This window comes from Falco naumanni, chromosome 5, assembly GCF_017639655.2.
Source record: "Falco naumanni isolate bFalNau1 chromosome 5, bFalNau1.pat, whole genome shotgun sequence".
Classification (NCBI taxonomy): domain Eukaryota; kingdom Metazoa; phylum Chordata; class Aves; order Falconiformes; family Falconidae; genus Falco; species Falco naumanni.
The window spans coordinates 68,944,797-68,967,916 of NC_054058.1; the positions used below are offsets into that span (position 1 = coordinate 68,944,797).

The 23,120-nt window shown below is 38.6% G+C and overlaps 1 protein-coding gene across 3 annotated transcripts in view; it reads left to right on the forward strand.

The window, feature by feature from the left end:
* The window catches only part of CDC123 (cell division cycle 123), a 37,823-nt gene extending 14,936 nt beyond the window's left edge, over window positions 1–22,887 (forward strand). Inside the window, exons 7-13 of one of the 3 annotated variants that reach the window (XM_040594577.1) lie at window positions 1,535–1,583; window positions 3,227–3,302; window positions 6,310–6,432; window positions 10,160–10,188; window positions 15,528–15,656; window positions 17,567–17,704; window positions 18,523–22,887. In XM_040594577.1, the coding sequence (XP_040450511.1) occupies window positions 1,535–1,583; window positions 3,227–3,302; window positions 6,310–6,432; window positions 10,160–10,188; window positions 15,528–15,656; window positions 17,567–17,704; window positions 18,523–18,549 (571 nt within the window). In that variant the 3' untranslated portion in view covers window positions 18,550–22,887. The other 2 variants (XM_040594578.1, XM_040594579.1) reach the window with 2 other exon arrangements.
* Window positions 22,888–23,120: the final 233 nt, after the last annotated feature.

Consider the following 23,120-nt stretch of genomic DNA (forward strand, 5'->3'; position numbering starts at 1 on the left):
AATATTTGAAGGTTGAGCAGGGGATAATTTTGGTTGTTTGTGACTGTTTTTTGACTGCTGGAAAAGACTGCATGTTACTGGAATGAAGCAGGTACCCCGACCTCAGATACGGAACTCTGTGAGATGTAACACAGGTCCTAGCGTGCAGGGACTGTAAAACTCTCTGTGCTGGACTTCAGCTACCTTTATATAAATAGTTTATGATTGGTTTTGTGTGTGTGGGATATTTTCTTGAGCATGGTAGGCATATATGTTAGTGAGGGAGGAATTTTGAGTTTAGCTAAACTGCGAGCTTTCATGAGTTTGTTTCTGTTGCCTTGACAGATCTTAAATTGTGGGGAATATAAATTGTAGTTGAAGGATGTTATCTGTTTACATGGGCTTACAGATATATATGATCTGTTTGATTACAGTACTTTTGGAAAGCATGCCTGCTACTGCCCTTCTTTTCTGCATGTAGTGGACATTAAAGTCTAAAATGTGTGAAACATATTTCTGCTGGCAGTATACTGAATGAACTCTTATGATAGCTCTTCAAACTGAAGGGTGGGCAGCCATGTCTTACAAATGCAATGCTTACATTAAAGATGTTATAGACTTTTGGATTGCTTAACAGAGTTCAGTGCCAAAGGGAGGCGGTATAAATGTTTCCATTTAAGACTGTTGCTCAGCAGTGGCCCTTTACATGGTTCTGTTCATCAAAGTAGTTTGTTGCCAATAAGGTTAGGGAGTACACTTGGAAGGAAAATGTTCTTTTGCTAGTTCCCTATGAAAGGTACAGGATTTATGGCGAGGTTTGCTGTAAACTGATAAAAGTTGGCTTGGGTCTAACTGACTCCATTCTTGATAGTTCCTGAAAGGTGACACCCAGTCAGCTACTCACAAGGGACAAAACCTTGACATCTGCTTGCAGTTATAGAAATAGTTGTATTTATTCCCACTCTCAAGAAATTTGTAGTAGTATTTTTTAAGGCTCTTAATTTAGAAGGATACTGTGCTGTGGAATCAGAAGTGCTGAGTGGTGCTGTTTTGCATCCCTTATTCATGGAAATGAACTGCTGTAAGGCACGATGATACGTCTCTCTGTTGTGTGGTTTAGGAAGTTAAACATTAACAGTACCAGTGAAAACGTGATGCAATGGAACTAGATTAGATTGCTCAAGTTTCTTCTTTGAGAATCCAGTTATGCCAACATAACACTAAAGAGGAAAGGAACATAATTTTTGATTCAAACAGAAAAAAACTCAATAATGAATAAACAGATAAACAGTCATGTTTTAGCTACATCTCTGTCCAAATTGAAGTGCTTCCAAGTTACAGAAAACAAATTTCTCTCCCCCCCCCCCCCCCCCCCCCAGTCATTGTCAAAAGGAGTTTTTTTATTGATTTATCAAATTTACTTGGTTTGTATGTCTTATGTCTTGGAGATAATTTAACAGGTTTTTGTGATTCACAGTTTGGGGTTATTTTTCTCACTGTGGCTAAAATCTTACATGTAAAAGCGGGTTTTGATGTTTGTACCTTACTTTTCCAGATTTATTCACTGTACTGATGATTCCCCTGATCCTTCTTTGGACTATGAGGTAGGACACTTTGCATGATTTCTAGGCAATTTAAATGAATTGCTTACAGGCAGATTGCCATTTGTGCTTGGGTGTGTGCCCATAAAATTTGTTCTGTTTAATTGTGTTCCTTGGGCAGCATGGGGACGTCTGGTTAAGCATTACAGGTCATAAGGAGTTCAAGTTCATTTAATTACAGGTCAGATGAGGTAAAGATCAGACTTTTGAAGCTTCCTTGTGATTTCCTCTCATGTCTGTCAGATTTGGCCAAGAAGGACAAGTTGAAAAGCTGAAAGTCATATCTTCTTGACAGGATGCTGCTTGTGAATATCACAACTGAGGTTACTAAGAGAGAGAAGCTAGCTGTAGTGGCTGGGGACATCCTGAAGTGGTCTATCATATCTTGTTTAATACGCTCGTTAACAGACTAAAATGTTAAACTAGTGATGTAGAAATTAGCAATGTTTCAAACTGTTCATGTGGTGCTATTGCTTTTGTGATAGCATGTGGTCATTTCTCTAATAATAGTTTTTATGTAAATATAGCATTTGTCATCATTCTGTGAGCTTGAAGGGCTTTGGAAAAGTGAATGAACCCTGTTGTTTTTAATGTACTATCTAGTGTGCTTTAAAGGTGACAGACATCTAAAAGTTAGAACAAAGAGTTTCATGTTTACACGGTAGTTAGGAATGTCATCTTTGATTACTGAGTTTTTTCGACTTCAGTTGATAGGTGTTGGGAGTTTCCAGTATCCAGTAGCAGCAACTGAGGCCTTTAAAATAGTGTGGATCCATTTGAATACTTCAGCTTAGGAATGCAGAAACTTGAAAAAGTGCCAGAGATATGCTTCAATTACCAGGCAATCTGTCCTATTGACTATTATAGTTTGGTTACTATTTCTATCCCATGTCCTTATTTTAACTGGTTTGCGCCTTCAAAGGCGTCACAGCATTCTGCTTGGGTGTATACCAGAATAGAGGTTGATTTGGTTAAATTTAATTCTGCTCATCAGCTCTTTTGACTAGGAAGCAACTTTCTGCCAATTCCATGAGAGATTTGTAATGTACAGCAGGGTTTTTGGTGTTCATGCTTTATCATTAATGTAACTTTGAAGTTATTTCATTAATAATCTCGCAGTTATAAATGCCGTACAAAGTGGAAGAGCATAAGATAAAGGTGGGAGGGGGCCTCAGGAGGTCTATAGTCCATTCTCATGCTCAAAGGTGGGTAAGCGATGAGATCAAATTGGGTCACTTTGGTGTTATATCAGATCTGGTCTGAAAATCTCAGTGGATGGAAGCTGCACAGCCTCTGTGAGTGAGCTGTTCCAATGCTTGACGGTCCTCATGGTGAAAAAGTTTCTTCTTATGTCCATTCTGAACCTTTCTGCTTTAAACTGGTTTGGACTAGGTGGTCTTTAAAGGTGCCTTCCAACCAAAAATATTGTGTGATTCTGTGAAGCTAACATTAAGTCTAGTTGCTTTGAAGCATTTGCCAATTATGTGAACTGCAGGTTAAGATTGTTTCTTCTTACATCAGGAATAACTTCAGAGGTCATCTTATCATTACAGCAGAACTGTAGATCTAGAAGGTATACCTATTGACAAAAAGTTAACCTGTTACCTTTCTGAAACAATACTTTGTCACTTCTTTTTCCTCTGTAGCTTGTTCTTCGCAAATGGTGTGAACTAATCCCTGGTGCAGAATTCAGATGCTTTGTCAAGGAAAACAAGCTTATAGGTAAGGGTTTTCTTAAAGATAAAATTATTAGGTGACGTTCTGAGGATTTTCTCGTGATTCCTTGAATCAGAGCTAAATCTGAAGACAGTTCTTTCTTACCTTACCTCATTTCTGGAATTAATGTTTTCTTCTTCCTTCTGTTATTTAGAATGCTGTATGCCACACTTCTCTTTCCACTGTATTTGAAAGCATGATAGCATGCTCAGTATTACAGTGGATATACTCTTAAGTTTCTGAATTAGCAATTAGAATTCACCCAAAGGCTGTTTTTTGAGTGATTTTTTTTTTATAATCAGGAGCGAATTGCATCATCTCCAACTTGCAGAATCAATACAGAGGTAGTTGGGTATTATGTTGATAAATGTGACCACATGTGGATATCATATGCAGAAAGTGGGATGTCGTAACATGTCCATGGATGTATGAGGTCTCTGAGTTCATATTGTATTCAGTGTAGCTTAGTCAGAAAACCTATTGATTTGTTACTCTGGTTCAGAATCCTAAGTGTAAAATGTTTCAGGTGGCACTGAACATCTAGGGCATCCACAGTATGCAAAGAGCTAGTGGGTGCATCAGGAGACCTGTGACAGCTGGAGAATGGGCAGATTGTGCTAGAGCATGTATTTTAGACAGCTCTAGGGCAAATTTAGCTGAATTACACTCCTCTGGTCATACTGACTATTCTCTGCTGACTATAACAGGAACTTAGACATCTAGTGCACATACAGGTGTTTGAATTGAGGCGTTTAATTTCAGGCTAAATACTATTCTGGAGTTTGAATTCAGTTTTGGTCTGGTTTACCATGGAATTTTTGAAGATAAACAGAGGTGTAAGTAGAACAGGACTGGTGCACATTTGTCCATAACAAGATTGAATAATTCCACCTAAACTCTTCTAACAAGGAAATGTTACAGCAGTGACGTAGCAGAGCTCTAATCCAGACTATAGGAAATAAGATGATTTTTTTTAAAAAAATAAACCAGAGTTTGCTCATTTTGTCTGTCTCATATCTATGTATTCACAAGCACCAAGATGCATATATACAAATGGTCTGTCCACAATTCCTTGTGGTGATATGGAAGGGAAGGGACATTAGCTAGCTAGTCCTCAGTTTCTCCTGACTTCTTCTCAGCATGACGACTATGTGCTTGGCTTGCATGTGCCTTTTTGTACCTGTTAGGAGCTGTCAGCAATCTGTTGCTCCATCCTGTCCCACCTCTGTGAATCATTAGGAATGTACCCTGTTCTTTATTTCCTGATCTGGATGTCCTATGGAGCTGCACATAGACATTTTGGGATGTGCTAATCTAGGTGCTGTCAACACATAGCATTTGCATAGCCCTTTTATTTGGCTGTTCCTTCTGGTGCTTCTACGCTCATCTTGCCGTTCTCTCTCCGTTCATGTGAATTGCAGGGTTTATTGGAGTTCCCTGTAGCAGAGTTTATCTTGCTGGTAGCAGAGATTCTCCATTAAGTTGGTATTGCTTAACAGCTACCAAAATAGCTTTTTGAAGGGGGAAGAGCTGAATCCTGTCCTGTTATGTGCTGCTGGAACACCACAACTGCCCGATATATGCATCACCACAATAACCTCTAAAACGTTTGAATGTAGATCTGTTATAGAATATATATAGTGATACTTACTTTCAAATACCTCAAAGCATTTGTATGCTGGCTAATTAAACGCTGTACATTTCATTACTAGGTTTTAAACCTAGTAGATCTACCACTATGAGTTTTTTTTAGCTAGCACTCAAGCTCTGTTTCTGGAGGCTGTTGCAAGATTTTTCACAATATGTTCCCATGCTCTTAAAATTAATAAGCCTGTCAGTCAAACTAAAGAGTGATACTTGCACAGTGAAGTGAATTTTCCAGTTACACGTCTGCATCCCCTGAGATGCCACTGTCTCTTGATTTTTGTTCTTAGATCTGATTTAATCTTTGCAGTGGTATTAATAATTCACAGTTCCACTGACATCATAAACTTTATATGAACTTATATGAACTTTATTGAAGAGCACATCTTTGGAGGAAGGCAGCATTGTCTTACAGTAAAACTTTAATCTCTGAGTTTTGTATATGGTTAAAAAAGCAAACTGCCATCATTGATACATCTTTTGGGGGGTTCTGGCTTTTTCTTTACCCGAGTAGCATGAGTTACTCATTCTGCAGTGATGGGGCATGTCTTGGCTTGACATTTGTCCAGGAGGGTTTTGCAGTGGCTTATGTTGACACATCCTGTATGAGAACTTCTGTCACTTCAGATGCATGCAAGAATGTAATCCTGTTGATGTCAACTTTAAACTGTTGTCTTGTAGACAAATAAATGTTTGGAATGAAGAGCTTGTGATGTAGCTGGGATGGTTTATCTAATGTCAGATAGGCAAGAAAGCCTTCAGAGGGGCAAATGGAAGAAATATGGTACTAGACTGCATGCCATCTCATTGATTTTAGGATTTAAGGTTTTACCTGTAGTGTCTTATCAAACAGATACGTGTTTTTCCATGCTTAAAAAAAAAAGTGGTTAAATAAGAATCTTTATGGTACACTAGGATCTATCATTTTTGCTGATGTGCAAGCTTAGCGTCTGTCCCTTTCATTTCATGGTTCCAAATTCTGGTCCCTGGATCTGATGTGCAGAACAGAAAAGGTTTCTGACCAGATTAACCAGAGGGAATAAAAGTGACAGGAAAAGACAGGAATTGGAAACTTAAATACAGGCAGAGGTTCCTACTGAAATTCACTTAAAAACAGTCAAAGTGTGTACATATAAAATGAGGTTCACAAAATGCAGGGCGGAACTGTTCAAGGAAAAGATTCCTAATTTAAGTTCTTTAAATATAAGGGAATAAAGCCAAACAGTAAGTCACTAGTAATGGTTGAAACTTGGGGGAACCCCATCTTCTGAAATATAATTTATGACGTGCATGTCTGATAACTGCATTTTGCCTGGTTGGGTTTTTTGCATGCCTAAAGCTCTTTATAATCAGCTGAAATTATTGACAGGTATATCACAGAGGGACTACACTCAATACTATGATCATATCTCCAAGCAACATGAGGACATCTGTAGATCAATACAGGAGTTTTTCAAGAAACAGATACAGTACAAATTCTTGGATGAAGACTGTAAGTATCTTAAAGCTTCAGTTAGCAAGGGGAGGATGGGGGAGGGAAAGAGGATGTTTATGAATGTTTTAAAATATTTATTGCATGCATAGTTGCAAAGACATAAAAACAGAAATGAAGAGTCTACCTCTCTGAAGTTCTTTTGCAGGGTATTGAAAGGGCTTGCAAGGGCAAACTCCATGGAAATGAGACCTGGCCTCCTGCCCCCTTGCTGTTGCTAAGCCAGGCTCGTTTCCTCTATAGTGCACTGAGTTGCAATGTGCTAAATCCCAATTTACTGCTGGACATCACTGTTAAAATGGGTACTTCTCAATAAATAATGGCATCCCCAATATTTTAAGTGTGAGGTTATGCATCTCTGTCTTCACAGCTATTGCTTTCACAGGGCTTGGTTCTTTTGAACTTGGGGAAGTCTTACAGCTCTTGTGGCTAGAGCATGCAGAGCAGTGTAGTTTTTGAATGACTATAAAACTGGCAACAAAAAAACCCTGAAGGAATAAGCTGGAGCTTTTCAGGAAAACACAATAAATGAGTGAAAGATCCCTTCAGAAGGCCTAATGGCTGCTGCTTCTTTTTTTTTTTTAAACTTTTTACCCTTATACTTGTTTTTAATTAAGAAAAATTCTAAACCTGAGAAGTGAGGTAGGAAATGCTTAACAAAAGATATTCAGGAGTAAGAATACTTGTTTATAAAGATGATGTCAGATATTTTCTGCTAAATTATTGATGTGTTTCTTGAAAAAAGGATTTATAAGTTTCTTTTCAAGAAGTTATAATTTCTTCTAGCATATGGATGCACAGCAGTTTAGCTGCTAAGACTAGAATAAAAGCCACAGTATTTGGTACACCTAAGCAGCCCAAATGAATTGTCTTGTTCTTTAAATGCAGAGTCCTTTGCAAATTTCATTGGAAATAGTTTCATGCCATGGTTTAGTAAGAATTGAATCGTGTTCCTTGTGATGGGTGATCAGTAGTGGTGAAAAATATGATGAAGAGATTTAAATTGGGTCTGGCGGGGACCAAACCTCAGTTTAGTAAAATATATAAATATAAGAATTGTCTGGCAGTTGTATTGTCTTCTATAAAGCTTTGAAAACTCAACCTTTAGTTGAGTTTTGAACATGATTAATCATTTTGCTGAGCCACCAGAGCAACCAAATAGATCGGTCCTGTCTGACTTTCTGAAAAAGATGCCTCTATGCCAGTCTCGGTTATATTAAAATTCTTAATAATGTGATGTAGCAGGATTACTTTATTTCAGTCCAGAGAAGCTCTCAAGGACCACGGCTTGGAGAAGACTAGTCATCTGGAAGTCAGTATACTAATTTAATAGGTCCATAGCCCTAATGTTTTGAAGTAAGATCAGTCATATAGATCTGACATTCTGATTACTGTCTTTTAATTTTCCTCTGTGTTCCAACATAATTTTAGCTGGTATGTAATCAACTGATAGATAAGAATTCAGGGCATTATTTTTGGAAACTGATACCTAGATTTAGGCAGTGAAACTGCTGTCTGGGGAACTGAAAGGTCTGAAGTGTCATCTTATGTAAAGGACATAAAACTATGTCATCTGAGTTACCTTCTGGGAAGAGGTTTCAGGGTGACCTTCTGGGATGAAGGTTTGTTAACCTTTTCTTCTTCGGCACTAAATGAAGGTGACTTGTCCATTTGCAGAGAAGTGCCATGCAGAAAAGGTTTTCTGGTGGTTTTGTTGGGTTTTTTTTGTGGGTTTTTTTTGGTTTGTTTTTTCACCACCTTTCATTCATCCCCCATCATATCCTTTGATCCACTGTCTGGTAGCATATGTGTTGTTAACAATAAAAATCTGGATTTGCTTGTTTGTTTGCTTTTAAAAGGAAAGGTATTACAGCTTTTTTTCTGAGTTCTTGTTTTGTTGGGGATTTTCATGCTGTTTGCTCTGCTTTTTCCAGTTGGTCTGGTAGCATCTCCAGATGGAAGAGTTGAGTCAGAGCAGCTGAAGCATTGCAGAGTCAGAGCAGTAGGATAACAGATGGGTGAATGCTTTATAAATACTTCTAAATGATGTTAGAACCTTCTAAATACCTTTCATAAGAGCCCAGTAAGAACACTGTTCTGGAGGTGTTGATACCGTGGAGCTGAGCTTTGGTTTAGTCTCCATTTTGAGCAATTGCTGGTAGCTTTACTACAGTCTTTCTGGCACACAACACTCCTGCTCTGAGGTTGTCCCTAAGAAGAGGTAACAATTCATGTTTTCTTTTCTGTGCAATGTTTGTGAGTGTCCCAAACTAGTCACCATTGTGCAGTCAGTCTTAACAGGGATGTAAATCCCACTAAATGCTGTTAGCCTCAGTGATTGCCATAGGCTTGCTTTAAGCTGACAGATGTAATTTTATTGTGAAGCTCAGATGCAAGTTTTCCATTAATGGAACATGACTAATAAGAGTACATGGTACAGGCAACAAGTTCAGTTGAACGGCTGTAGAAGAAATCCAGGATTGCTGTACTACTTGTGTTGACAGTTTCCTTCGTCACTGAGGGCTTGTCTTCTTGAGACGCAGTTCTGGACAGACATTTCAAATTGACGTAACTGAGCTTGTGCAAAAAGCTGGGTGGATTTTTAGGCTGTATGTATGGTCAGAATTTGTTACGTGACTGGCTTTGGCACTGTTGAGTTGTGGTTTTTTGCCCTTTGCTCAGCCAACTTCACATGAAATGTTAGATTAAGCTGCTGAGTAGCTTTACATGCATGGATGCGATCAGTCATCATCCCTGTTCCTGATGGGCAGCTTCCTGTGTAGTTGCTGAGGCTCAAGTGTTCTTCAGTCATATCCTGAGTTTAGTTTATCCTGCATGTATTGGGAAATCTCTTGGCTGAAGTATTCCCTTCCTTGTTAGTGAAGGAAGTGACAATACAGTGTTTGTCGGAGGTTTTTCTAAATCTGGCACTTTTTTCTTTCTTTCTGCTAAACTGGTACAACTTCTGTGTGTAGTCATGCCTGAATGCCTGTCGATTTCCCTGGCTGTATAGAAAGACAAAGACTTGTTTAACCATACAGAACAGAAGCTAGTAGAAAGATGCATGTACAAAGATTCACGCTTAATTAAGTCAAAGGGAGGGACGACAAGGGGGCTACCCAAGGCACCTTTGCGTCAATCACAGCGTAGCAAAGGTTCTGTTGGAAAGAGTTGTCAGTAATGGGTAGGTGTGCTGTATTTGCTCTAGGTTACATTAAACACAGCCATTTCACTGCCACCTCTTCTCAGCACACCCACAGACCCCTTTGTTCCTACAACCTGTTTGGCTTGTTATCTGCTGAAGTCCTAATCTCTGTCAAGTAGGAACTTTCTCTTATTAAATGTTCACGCAATGTCTAGCACAGTGGAGTCTTTGATCCTTCCTTAAAATTTATCCATTCTGCTGTAAACCAAAGAGCAGTAATGTCAAAGATAAGCTTCTCTCTGGACTAAGAGTTTATCAAATGTCCTCCATGGGGGGAAAAAAATCAACAGAAGAAACCAGTGTTACATGGAGAAACCCAGCAGCCAATCTTTCAGTGCATTAACAGTAGTTCTTGAAGTGTTTCAACTCCCCCTTGGAAATGAACCTAATTCTGGCTTGTAGTTCTTTGGACATACTGACTTTGCAGATTGTGCTGTGTACACAAGTATCTATTCAGATTTAGACAAGTTGTGTGAAATTATATGTCTTTTAAGATTAACATATTTTTTTTCTCCTTTTCAGTCGTTTTTGATGTGTACAGAGACAGCAGGGTAAGTGGATGATAGGTTGTATAGAATTGCTTATTCTGTGGAAACTCTTCTTGAAATGATACAGAGATGGACCAAATAATAGTTTCATCTTCCTAGACGTGGTCCTGGCAGGAGGAAAAAAAAAAAAAAGGAAAAAACCCCACCCAACTCACTTGATGTTACTCTGTTTTCTAGGTCTTTTTCTATGTTAGAGACTGTCTACAGTAGGAGAATAATAGGATTAGAGGTGTAAATATGTCTGTGCCAGTCATGTAATTATTTAATAGTCTGTCTTAAAGCACGTAACTTTGGCTTCAGCTGCAATTCTGTCAGTTCTGTGAATCTATTCGAGGCAATTTAATTTTCATTATGACATGGAGAGTCTTTGCTGAATAATTTAGAATAGCATAGACTGTTTCATTTGGAAGGGACATAGGACAGTCCTCTAGTCCAACTGCCTGACCAGTTCAGGGCTGACCAAAAAATTAAAGTGTGTTAAGGGCATTGTCTGAATGTCTCTTAAACATTGACAAGCTTGGGGCATTTTCTTTTAAGTTGGGTACTTAATATTATGCAACATTACTACATTGTTTTGGTGAAGGACTACCTGTTGCTAAGGTTCCCTCTGCACAGTGCTTACTCCAGGTACTTTTGATGGAAATGTGTCTGAACATTCAGCAGAATGGCAGTGACATTTCAGAAAATAAGGTGGGGGTGATATTTTGCTGACTTTAAAAATCTGGGGGATTCTTATATAAAAAAATGAAAATAATTCCTGAGCTTCCCCCCTCCCCCATCCCCTGTCCCGTGGTCGTGATAACTTTTACTTCATATATGGAAGTCTAGGATATGAAGGGATAGTGTCAAAAGAGGATATGAATGTGGCATGCCCAGTTTGTGACAGATGGAAGCTAATGTTTTTTTTCTTTTCAAACTGTTCCAGGCTGTGGTTCTGCCTTGGCAGATCAGAACCCTGAACATCCAGATAGTGATGGAGTGGGTAGAAATGTCCCATCTGAACTTCAGGTGCCAATAGCAGATTTAGTTACCTTGACCTCTCCCAGTGTCAATGAAGAGAAATAGGTCAGATGAATTGTGTTTGAAAGGCACACACGTATTGCTTTAAAAGCAACCACAACCAAAAATGGGTTGTGTAGCCTTAAATGTCAAAACCTGATTTTTGGGAATCATATCAGTGCATGAGAAGCTTTAATGTTTTCCAAATCCTAAGCCAGAAATGCAAGAACAGTGGCTATATACTTTTGTTATATAGATTTGTGAGTCTCACTGTTTGACTTGTTTACAGTTATGGTGTTGGAAGTCTTTTATTTGAGTTGGGACTATTTGTAGTAAGTCCCGATTTTGATTTTGAATGTTGCTAAAGTATTTTGAAATTGTGTAATAGTAAATCATGCCATAGTTTGCAAAACAGAAGCTAAACAGGATTATGTGTCATGTGGAAAATAGCTGTTGTACTGTTACTCAGCTCAACTTTTAACATAGGTATCTAAAAATCAGGCTACAGGCTAAAACCAGCCATGCTGAATGGTGGTGAAAATTACCTGCCCAGGCTCAGGTCATCAGACTTCAGGATGCTGCCAGGCAAAATGAGGAGCAACACTTCAGCATTCAACCATGTTCTACCATTGCATAGTCTGCCTCGCAGCTGAGGCATGGAAACGTATTATTTAAGTAAAAGGTTTCAGCCTGTGTGTTCTCAAATGTGCAGTGTTTCTTCATCTGTCAAGATAAAGTATAGCTGTTTGTAGGTACCTCTCGGTGCCTTCTACCCTCAGGTCTTGTAAACTGCCAGATAGCCCTTTGTGCGTCAGATCCCCCTCCTTTCACACGTACTTCTGTGGTTTGCAACTGTGTTATTCATTGCTCCCTTTGTATGCGAGTTATAGGCAGCACAAGAATATTGAGTGTTGCTGAGTGTGATTAATTTCCAGAGCCCGTGCTCCTCATCAGGTTGGTTGCATGGCAACCTAACGTACGGAATGAGAGAAACATCCACTTTAAATCAGATGTGAATGAAAGCAACCCCCTCCCTGTGCTTGCTTTAGTTACTGGAGAGACTGTATGGAGTAGGCTGCCACAGGTTCTGCTCCTTGAGTTTGAGGGTGGCAAAGAAGCAGTGGTGGCCTGGCTGAGAATGACGTTTTCTGTGTCCACCTTTCCTGTTACTCTTCACCGAGCTCATCTAAGCAAGTGCCTGACTTTGCAGACCAGTCATCTTTTAAGGAAGAAACGCTGTCAATACAGTCTTCCAAGCTGGGTGATCTGCAGAGCTAGTCCTGAAGAAGTTATGTTGCAGGACTGGTAGCCTGTTCTCATTTGGATCCACTTTTTTTTTTTCTTTCTTTTTTTTTACCTGCTAGCCATTCACAATCATAGTGCAACAGCTGAGAAGCCTGACAGGCTCTGCTGGTGCTCTTTGTTAACAGCTTGTAACGGTGTTCAAGACAAGTCACTGTGGTAAGACAAAGAAACGCAGCCAGTGGCTTCAGACCACTGCTAGCTCACAGCTGCTCTTGTTAACACGCAAACTAGTGCTTTCTCTGCCTTGTGAGCATTGTCACTGTGTGTGAAGGTGCAGCTGCAGTTAGGGCGATGTAGCAGTTCAGTGACATTTTAGCTATCTTTTCACTTCCTTTAAACAGTCCTTGTCGTAGGTACTTCCTTTCAACAGCATGTTGCATAATCCTTTAGTAAAACAAAGCGTGAAGCTGACATGATGTGCTAAATCTATCGGTTCCTGTTTCAAGATGAGGAAAAAAATCTCAATGTAATATGAGTTGGTTTTGGGTTTTTTTTCTCTCCAGTTATGCACAGCTCTCTTTCCTGGCTCGTGCATTTATGTGCTGTCATATGTCAAAGATTACTGATACAAGAAGATGGCAGATAAATAGCTTTACTACTGCTCTTTAGTACAAGTGATCTGAAACTGCATTTAAATCGTGACATTGCATGTAAGACTTGAAGGAGCATTTAATCTTAAGATAGTTTGGTTACTGACCCAGAGTTATATACGCTCCCTTTAATGAGCCCTGAAAAGGAATATTTAGTTTGTTTTGCCGCTTCTCATTAATTTGCAGCGACCAAAGCTCAGTGCAGATTTAAGACCGTCTCAAGGAAACAGTTGTTGTAGAAGTTGTACTGCTCTCTGGCTGCTCACAAAAAACAGGTGTCTCTTCCAGTAGTCTCAAAACCAATTTTTGGTTTTTTCCAGCGTACATTTCTTCCCTAGAGAAATTATGAGTTCCTATGAAAAAGCTGAGTTTCATGTCTTTGGGGTGAGGAGGAGTCTCTGTGATAGCCTTTCATAGGGAAGACCTTTATGAAGTGTAAGCATTTCTGATGCAAGGAGATTCTCTGAACTGCTGAATGAACTTTGCCAGCCATTGCTTGTGTGTGTGATTAAATGGATTAATTAGCTTGTTTTTCTAGTGTGATAGAATAAATCTAAAATTACAGTTTCCTCCTTCTGCTGCCTTGGAGCTAACAAGATGTCCCCATTAGCAAAAGTAAAACATCGCTTATATAATAAGACTTTGTGACTGCCTTTTGAAGATGAACAGAGGTGGAAAATGACAGCAGAGCTTGCCCTGTTCTCTCTCTGCACCAGTGGTGTCAATATTAGTGCAGAAGTGTTGCAACTTAGCCACGCAGATCTGTGCTGCTTCACCCTTCCGAAACAAGTAAGAAACCACTCAGGTCTGTGTCCCTGCAATTTGCTGTTTCTTTTGTAGGCGTCTGGTTTCAGTACTGCTGTTGGGGTGCACTGGCTTCTCAAAACTTGCTCTGCGAGAGCTGTACCCTGTGGCTCTGCCCTGAGAGAGAGAGACCTGTGAAAGCCTGCGTGCAACCACACGCCCGCTGGCTCAGTTCCAGTTTACAAGTAGTATCATTGGTTTCCTCTGTGCTGGGACTTCCCCCCCTCAGTAACTTGCTGTGGACCGTAACAGACCAGCCAGAGCATTTCTATTCTCTATTGTATGGGTTTCCATGGGTTTCCTATTCTACAGTGCGTTAGTAGCTGTGGGGGTGACTTGGGTAGTGTGGGTGGGAGAGGAAATCTCCATGTTACTCTGTGATTGAAGGCTTCAAAAGCATCTTTGTAAGTTAGAAACCAGATGGCTGTAGTGTAAATCATTGAAGATCTTTGCTGTTTGTATCAAGATAGGGAAGGCCTTTTAAAGAAAGGAGATCCTTCAGGAATGAGGGAAAGGAAGAGAAGGGTAAGTAAGTTTTTAGTAGCTGCCCAGTCTTCAGGTTTGGTTTCCAGTTCCAGTTGGTCTTTAACAAAGACAATAAAACCCTTCAGTCCTGCTTATACTACAGCAACCTTTTTCTTTCCATATTTGATAGATCTGGTTTCTTCCAAATGTAATACTTTTTTTGCAAATCCTTAGTGCAGGTGTAGTCATATTTCATTATAATTCATTGTAACATTTTGTTTTATTAGAATAGATGACACTTCCTTGGGTAAGAAAAGATAGCCCTGTGCTGGTGATTGTATCTTAAGATGACTCAAGGAACACAAACTTATTTCTTGCTCCTCTGCAGACACCTCTTTTACCTTTAATATGCCTTGTTAGTCTTTCTGCTTTCTTTTTTCAGTTAGAAAACGGGCATGCTCTTGTGCATACTACCAGTACTGTTTGGAACACAAATATATTAAAGATGAGGCAGGAGAAACTAGTCTGGACTGTTAGTAATGGCTATTAAAAATGCCTTTAAGTTATTCCTTATTTATCTATACCTGTGCAGCACCTTCCAGCTTTCATGATCTCCATTAGCATTTTGCAGACCTGCTCTGTATTTGCTGGGTCCCTTCTGAGACCAAGAACAGCAGTTCCTGTAGACTGCTGAATGTACAGCAGTGCTGAGGTGGCTTTTGATGGAAAGCAAAATCCCTGTTTGGGGGGGATTTTTGTTTGGGGGTTTTGGATGTATGATTTTTTGGGAGTTTTTGGTTGGGTTGGGTTGGGCTTTGTTTTTTTCTATTCCTTGCTCATGCTGTCTAGGGATCTCGGAGGACCATGGGGATTAGCCAGAACTTCTGTGGTCTTGTCTGAAAGCACCTTGCATAGAACTGAATTCAGTTTGAGTTCTGTCCGATCTTCAGTTTAATAAAAATAAATAAAATATTAAGTCATAACTTGCTGCATTTTAAAACTGTCTACTGTAAAGGATGTTTGAATATTTTAAGTGCTTAAAACCAGATGATTTCAAATTTGACATCATCTTATCTAAAGACCAAGCATACTACGGTAATGTGTGTGCATTCTGGGTTGGTTTGTTGTGGTTGTTTCAGTTCTGTGGCTTGTTTTAATTCTTCTGTTGTTCTGTTGCAGGGTAAGATTTGGTTAATAGATTTTAACCCATTTGGTGAGGTAACAGACTCCTTGCTGTTTACGTGGGAAGAACTGACCTCTGGGAAAAACTTGAAAGGAGACCAGGGTGAAGGGGAAGCAACAGAACAGGTACAGCCCTGTGATGAGGGGGACTGGCTAACATCCAACAGGCGTTACGCCTTCCTGCCTTCCTTCTGTCCCTCCATCAGTCTGTTATAGTCAAATTGGGATGCAGATCCCATTGAAGTAAATGGAGGTCCTTATCTCATGAAACATAAACTCTTCCTCAGAAGAATCTACCTTAGCAGACAGTACTTAATCTCAACAAGTACTGGGTGCTCGTTTTAGATGCCTGCAAGGGAATTTTTAGTTCAAATGATACAAGCTCATATTACAGCTTTGACCACATTGTGAAGATTATGCCTGCCCTGAAACTTGGTTTTGTGCGGTTTGGATGCATTCTTCTCAATTTATCTTAAAATCTGCTACTTTTCTATTTAATCACTTGAAGTTCTCCTTTGTTCTTGGTAGCTGTCATACAGTTTCCCAGAGTTCCAGGCTTATGTTTGGGGGGAGGCAGCAAGAAGCTTAACTTCATTCTCTTCCATGTATCAGATACCCTCAGGGAAGTCTTGTCCTCTGGTTGAACTCTCTGACCTTGCAGAGCAGGGCTTTTCTGTCCCTCTTCCAAGTTGTATTGCCTCTGTGAAAACAAGTAACTTCCCATTGATACAGAGAGGGAGGGATAGTCTTCATTTATTTGTACTCCAGCTTTCTTCTCACTGCCTGTTTGAGACAGTCCTCACATCTTAAGGAGCCCTCGGACAGCTGGATAGAAGATATAAAGTAGCATGTTATATTGGGAAACACTTGGTAGTTGTCTGAGGAGAGATGGCAAGTCAAATAGCGTGGGCTTTTGTCTATTTTTTTCTAGCTGTTAAACTGCATTAGAGGTAACTGAAATGGTATGCTTTATTGAGCCAAATTTAAAATTTGAGCTTCACTTTAGTTCTGTCGCCATTTTCATAACACACTGCAAGGGAAATACACCTCTCTGCAGGATATCATTCATGCTGTTTTCTCTTAGTCTCACCATGTGGCAGTTGCTGTATGAAGACCATTCAATGAACCTTCCTGGTAAAAGCTGTCTCTCCTTTGTTAAAACACATGCCCAATTCTTGAGCTGTCCATGGGACATCTGAACTTTGTTTTGAGGATTTCTTTTTCTTAGTGCCAGACCCTTTGCAGTTTTCTGTGGTGTAAGCCTGGATAAAAAGTAGTGACCTGTCTTCATGCGTCAGCTTACATCTAGTCGCAGAATCTGGTGTGAAGTTACCGAACTTCTGTCTTTTAAAATGAAGCTGCTTATTGCCACACAGTGGGCCGTTACGTTGTATGTCAATGTGTTGAACTGAAAATCATACAAATTACCCAAAACCTTTTGCTTCAGTTGAGTGTTTAGAGATATTTTTTTAGAGAGAGATTCTTTTCCTTCAGTAAATAAATTGGTTGGAAAGCTTAGGTCATAATTTCACTAAGGTTGTATTTGCAAACATGGGTTTAAACAAGGAACCTGTGAAGAGAATTTTAGGGATTCTATCCCTAAAATATATATAATTTTATATTTTTATTATATTTTTTTATTTTTATATAAAAATATATTTTAAAAACAAAAATATATTAGGGATGTATTTTCTTCATCCACATAGTTAGGTAGATACTCTTGCCTGAAGTTCCTTAAAGCTCTGTTATTACAGCACTGTTATAAATGTATGTCTATTAAATGCATTAACAATTGTTACATTTTAGAAACTTTCAAGTGAGAGAATAAATGCCTTTATGTGACTGTTAGTAACATTTTAACTTTTACTCTTAAGTGGGCAGAGATTTTAATAAGAAAACTACAATATTTAGAAAGTGCAGGTTTAATTGAATGAATGCCAAATAAAATCATTGGCAAAGTGACTCAGTCTCACGGAAAACATTGCTAGTTTTATTCACGTACTCTGTTCTTGTCTTATCCAATATCTTTTCCAAAGGACTATCCAGTTTTCCGTTGTACGAACAGTAAAGTTACTGTCCAGCCTAGTCCATACCTGAGTTACCGACTGCCAAAAGATTTTGTGGACCTTTCTACAGGAGAGGATGTTCACAAATTAATTGACTTTCTTAAACTGGTAAGAAGTAGTGAAAAAAAACATCTTCTGACCTGTCATCTTTGTGAAATGGCAACATCAAAATGCCTGGAATTGTGCTTTTGTAATTAACATAGGTTACATAATTACAGAAAAAGTAATGTATGAAACCATCATATGATGTGGTGTTGGGTTTTTTGTTGGTTGGTAGTTTTATTTTTTTAATGACAAAGAATAATCTTTAATACTAATTTCACTTACGTTAATAAATTTTACCTTTACGGGAAGCAATGAATGTTTACTGAAGGATCTAGCTGTGTTTTCTTTCTTATTTAAATGTAAATACAAACATAGTATAAATGGAAATGCATTTTGAGTGGTCAAAGCTAATGCTTTTAACAACTTCTTTGAAAGTTAGAAAATAAGTATATTAGAAAAAAAAACATAAACACCTGTTCCTTTTTCAATACAATTTTTTTCTTTGTTCCTTTGACGAACAGTGATATGAAAACACGGTATCTTTATAAGCTAGGGAAGAGAGGGCAGTTGCCTTCATCTTGACCACTGATTTCTGCCACCACCATCATGTTCTCTGGTTCTTGTACATTCTTTTGGTTAATGTGTGGGACAAATCTTGTTCTTTACTGGGAATAAAATCCTGTAGTTTGGGATGGGGGAGAGGGCTGATACTGCTCTGTTCCATTTGCTGGAAACATTACCTGTTACCATTCAAAAATGGATTAGAAACGCAGTCATTGTCTAATAACCATTGTATCTGGAAACACTTGTTATGATTTATTAGTGTTGTTACTTCAGGTAACTTTGTCCTAACATTATGAACTCTCCTGTTCTGCTGACAGAAAAGAAATCAGCAAGATGATGACTGAGGTATCAAGAAGCATTACATTGAATTACAAGGAAGAAATGTGGGAAAAGCTATATTTAGCACAACTATTAAGCTATTGATTTAAAAAAACCCTGCTTTTTATAGTCCGTGAAAGAACTGAAGAGCTGTTCATCCTGTGTGTCTGCTGGCTTGTATAAAAGTGTAGAAAAGTCTTTTGCAGGGAAACATGAAATATTAGGGTGCATTCTCACTGGATTCCGGGCTAAATGCAATTATACCCTGGTACAAGCAAGCAACAATCTGAGTGCAACTGAACAACTGCTTTCTCATCTCATAATTGAAGATTGATGCCATTGAAGTATGCCATCAGACTCTGCAGTGGTAAATATGGTAACATTTATTGCTTGTGCAGTTACAACATCAAGCATTCTCTGAATTTAGGCACAATCTTGCTTAAAATATAGTCACAAGGAAAGAAAGGAATGGGTTTTTTTCTGTAGTAACCTTTTAAAATTGTAAATTGTCTTTCTTTTGGGAGCACTTCTCATCCTTCCTTTATATAAAAAAAAAAGAAAAGATAAAAAATGTGGAGAAGAGATTTTTTTCCTTTGTTATGAGGGTTAATGATTCATTTCAGAGAACAGCTAAGATGTAGTAGAATACTTAATGTTTGAAAAGTTTTCATTTCAGGAATTTGAAATTTTGAATGCATTTCAAGTAAAGTAATATTTTCATGGTAGCTAAAGCTATGAAATTTGTTAAACTTCACCAAATTTCATTTTTCATAGAAAAGCTTTCTTGAAACTTATTTTTTAACATGATTGCATACTAGACATCATCTGTGGCTTTAATATAAATAGTTAAACATAACATCAACCTGTAGTTTTATATGTGGACTCAGTTTTGTTTCTTTTGTACCACATCTCTGAGCTTTTTAAGAAAATGATTACTCTTTCAGCTCTTAAAATTCTAGATTCATTTGGTGGTACTTTAGGTTTTTTGTATAAAAGGAGGCTTGGCTAAATCTGGAGAATCAGAAGCTCTTGTTACCAGTTGCTGTTATTTGGAAGGTGGAGAGAGGGCAGTTTCAGACAAAGAGCCAACTAACTTTTGAATATAGGTGTTTGCATCACATTGGTAATTTATTGACGGTGTGCACAACTGTTGAAATGAAAGGACATTTGGGGATGCTTATAGCCCTGGAAACTGATTCCTGTTTCAAACTAATTATGTGATCCTTTGTGTATATAAAGCTGTTCATGTTTCTTTGCCTTGCTTTTCTGTCAGATTGATATGGTGCTCAGTTACAATCTGTTCTTAGATGTTAAATCTGAGCTTCGATGTTAAATTATTACTTACTGTCTTTATTTAAGTTCAGTTTTGAATGAATACTGACTCTTAAGTTAAAGATTATGCAGATTAAGAATCCAGTACTACCAAATACATTGGTGAAACATCACAGATTAAAGCTCCTGGAGTCTTGAGAGTACAAGATCTGCCTAACCCTTGAAGTGATGGAATCTCCTTCTCAATAGCTTTTTGTATACAAATTGGAAGATCATTAACTCAGGGCTGGGCTATACCTAATCCTGCCATACTGTGGGACTTTGGATGAGTTTTTCTCACCCTTACTAGAGGCATTATTTGAGTATAAATGTCTCTAAAACAGGTAGGAACTTCAAAATATAAAAAAATCAACAAAGCTTCCTTTTTCTTTTAATGTTTTTAGCTGTAACTTAAACTATTGTGATGATCTAACCACACTTCCTTTACATGGATGATGCCCTGGAATTTCCAGCAGATTCATAAGTGCTTCTGAACTGCAGATTATTGTCTTTAAAAATACTGAGTCTTGGTTTAAAGCTGTAAGATAGTTTCCTGCATCCTTTTTATGGGCTCTGCTAATTAACTTACCTTTATCACAACTTTCTGTGCTGGATATTCACCAGAACATATACAGTGTTGGGACCAGTTTGATGGGACCCTGTGCACTCCAGAGTGTCCCTTTAGGCGAGCAGGTTGGGGAGCGGTAGCCTTTTAACAGTCCTTTGTTTCTTGATGTTATTATTTATCCTGAAAATGGCATTACCGAGTGAACTGACCACAATCAGTGCAGAGCTCTTAGACTTGCTGCTTTATGTTTGCAAGAACTGCAGTTTTCTGTGCTCTACATTTATAGCTGAGTGTTTCTAGGACAAATGGCAGTGGAATCAGACACTGCCCCAGCACCTGGCTCCCTAAACAGCTTTGCTTGTTGCTAGCCTGTGCTGATCATCTAGTTAAAGGACCACCATAATAACATGCTGTGCTCCTCCTGTCTCCTACCCAGCGTGCTCTGGCACAGCTTACTCCTCCATCCCTCGTCGGTTTCAACAGCTTTTTAATATACTAAAAGTTTATATAGTTCTTTATAGTTGTATGCTAGTGGTAAGTGAATTCAAAATTTGGTTTTCTCCCCTATGATTTGCTAACGGGTGACCAATCTGAAATAACAGACTGCTCACCCAAGCTATCAAACACTGACTAACTTTATTGCAGAGTTACGGGAACTTATGCCACTTTCTCTGGGCTTAGTCATCATGAAAAACAATAAAAGGTAGCAGAGCAAAAATACTAGTCCCATGTTCAGCTCCCAATACAGAAAGTCCCCACTATAAAAATGTGTTCTACGTAATCATATTCCCCAAAATACCATATCCTTACAATTCAAATACATACTTTATTTTGCTTCTTTCTCTGACTTGTTGAATTTTGTCTGCTAGATGAAAGATTCCTCTTCTGAAAGAATTTTCAGCCCATACGACCTTTTGATCTGGGAGGATAAGTAACAAACATATTCCTCTTGGGGAGGTGAGGAAGCTAGTGTTGATACATAAGATCAGTTTTAAACTGAATAGTAGATGACGCTGTTTTAATTTTGTTTCAGGTCATGATAAAATCAGTTTCTGCCTCTAGCTATCATACAGAAATTTGAAAATGCAAAATTCCAATTGATCAGGTCTTTGTTCATGTGATTCAGTGATATGATCACCATTTGCTGCATAAGAGCCAACTATATACTACATATTCTTAGTTACATCCTTAAAACATTGTATAAAGATATTTGTAATCTCACCTAGATGACAAATGTGGGAAGTGTTAGAGGGAGGTAGCATGCAGTCATTTTATACAGATCATATACTTGCTAAACTCCTCAGAAGCCTGGCTATATTTAATGGCTCAAGTGTAGTGAGGTGCAGTTCTTGGACTGCAGCTCTACCAGGCGTGCCAAAGAAAAGTCTTCATTGTTTCACAGCCAACGTTTGCAATGCTTTATCTCCCTGATGGATGGTGGGGATCGGGATTCCGGTAACCCCATAATTAGTAGTTGTTAACATGTACTGGCTTAGTTCAGGATCTGGAATAAGGCTTCCGTACTTCAGGGCTGAAGACTGTCCATTCTGTTTGTACTCATTTGACTCTTCTTTCTCCAGTGATGTCCACATCTTTCCTCACCCACCAATCTAATATTTAGGTGAATGTTACGATTAGAGTAAGCAGCAACATAGGTAATACTGATCTGAATTAAAAAAACCTCTCTCTGTGCACTTTTCCTTCCCTCTTAGAGATGTTTCTGAGTGGTGCTCTATAATATCCAAATAAAACCCTGTAAGCAGGAAAGTAATAGCCAGCTCTGAGTCTCAGTAAAATGAATACCACTTGTTGGATTCTGGTCACAGTGTATGGCTTGTAAAAATCCCTATAACTGTGTCTGATGTTCTTAGATAGGAATTTCATGTATCTCATTCTTAAGCACTCACCTGTTGCTGATGTCCAGGATGCAGTGCTGGCCAGAAAAACATTCCCGGTGAGATGGAGTTCAGATGCCCATTTAAGCAACATAAATCATTAAACTAAACTGTCATGGTTTCAGGCTTTCAGGAGAGCGTTGTCAGATGAAAGGGTTCCAAAGCAGATCAGTAGCAGCATGGAGATAGGTAATGGCGTGGTACAAACCTGTGTAAAAATGCTTCTGGTACCTTTGTGCATGACTGAGTGAGTTTAGCTTTCACACATTGTCCCAAACTGAAGTGTCAAATAGCTGGAGAAGAACACAGGCTATCTGTCAGGGAGTATAAATAGGCAGATCAGCTTGGCAGCTGGTAAATAATTTCAACCTTGTAAAGGCCAAGAGTATACAATTCAGGTTGTGTTTGGATAGCAAGTCTATCACTTCAAGAAATGATATTGAACTAAAATACATATTTTTGGCTAAGAGAATATGGGCCTTGAATTGTAATAAAGAAACAGACCGTAGTGCTTTTGATTCATGATGAATACTTGGTAATGCTGATATTTAGAGGCTTAATAAATCTGTGTTAACAGAAATTTGCCTGGATGTTGAATTAACAGTGTCTTTATTTCAGTTTGAATTTGATGACCTCGGTGAAGAGAAAGTTTCTGACTTCTGGCCATCCTGAAATTATATAGAATTAGAATAAGATTTGCTGCCATAATTGGGGTATTTCGTGCAGACCTGAAGCTTTCTTAAAGATACAGAGTCCTTAAGCAGCGATGTGCGATTGCAGATTTTTATAGTAATAGAGACATGGGCACTGCAATAGGAGTGTG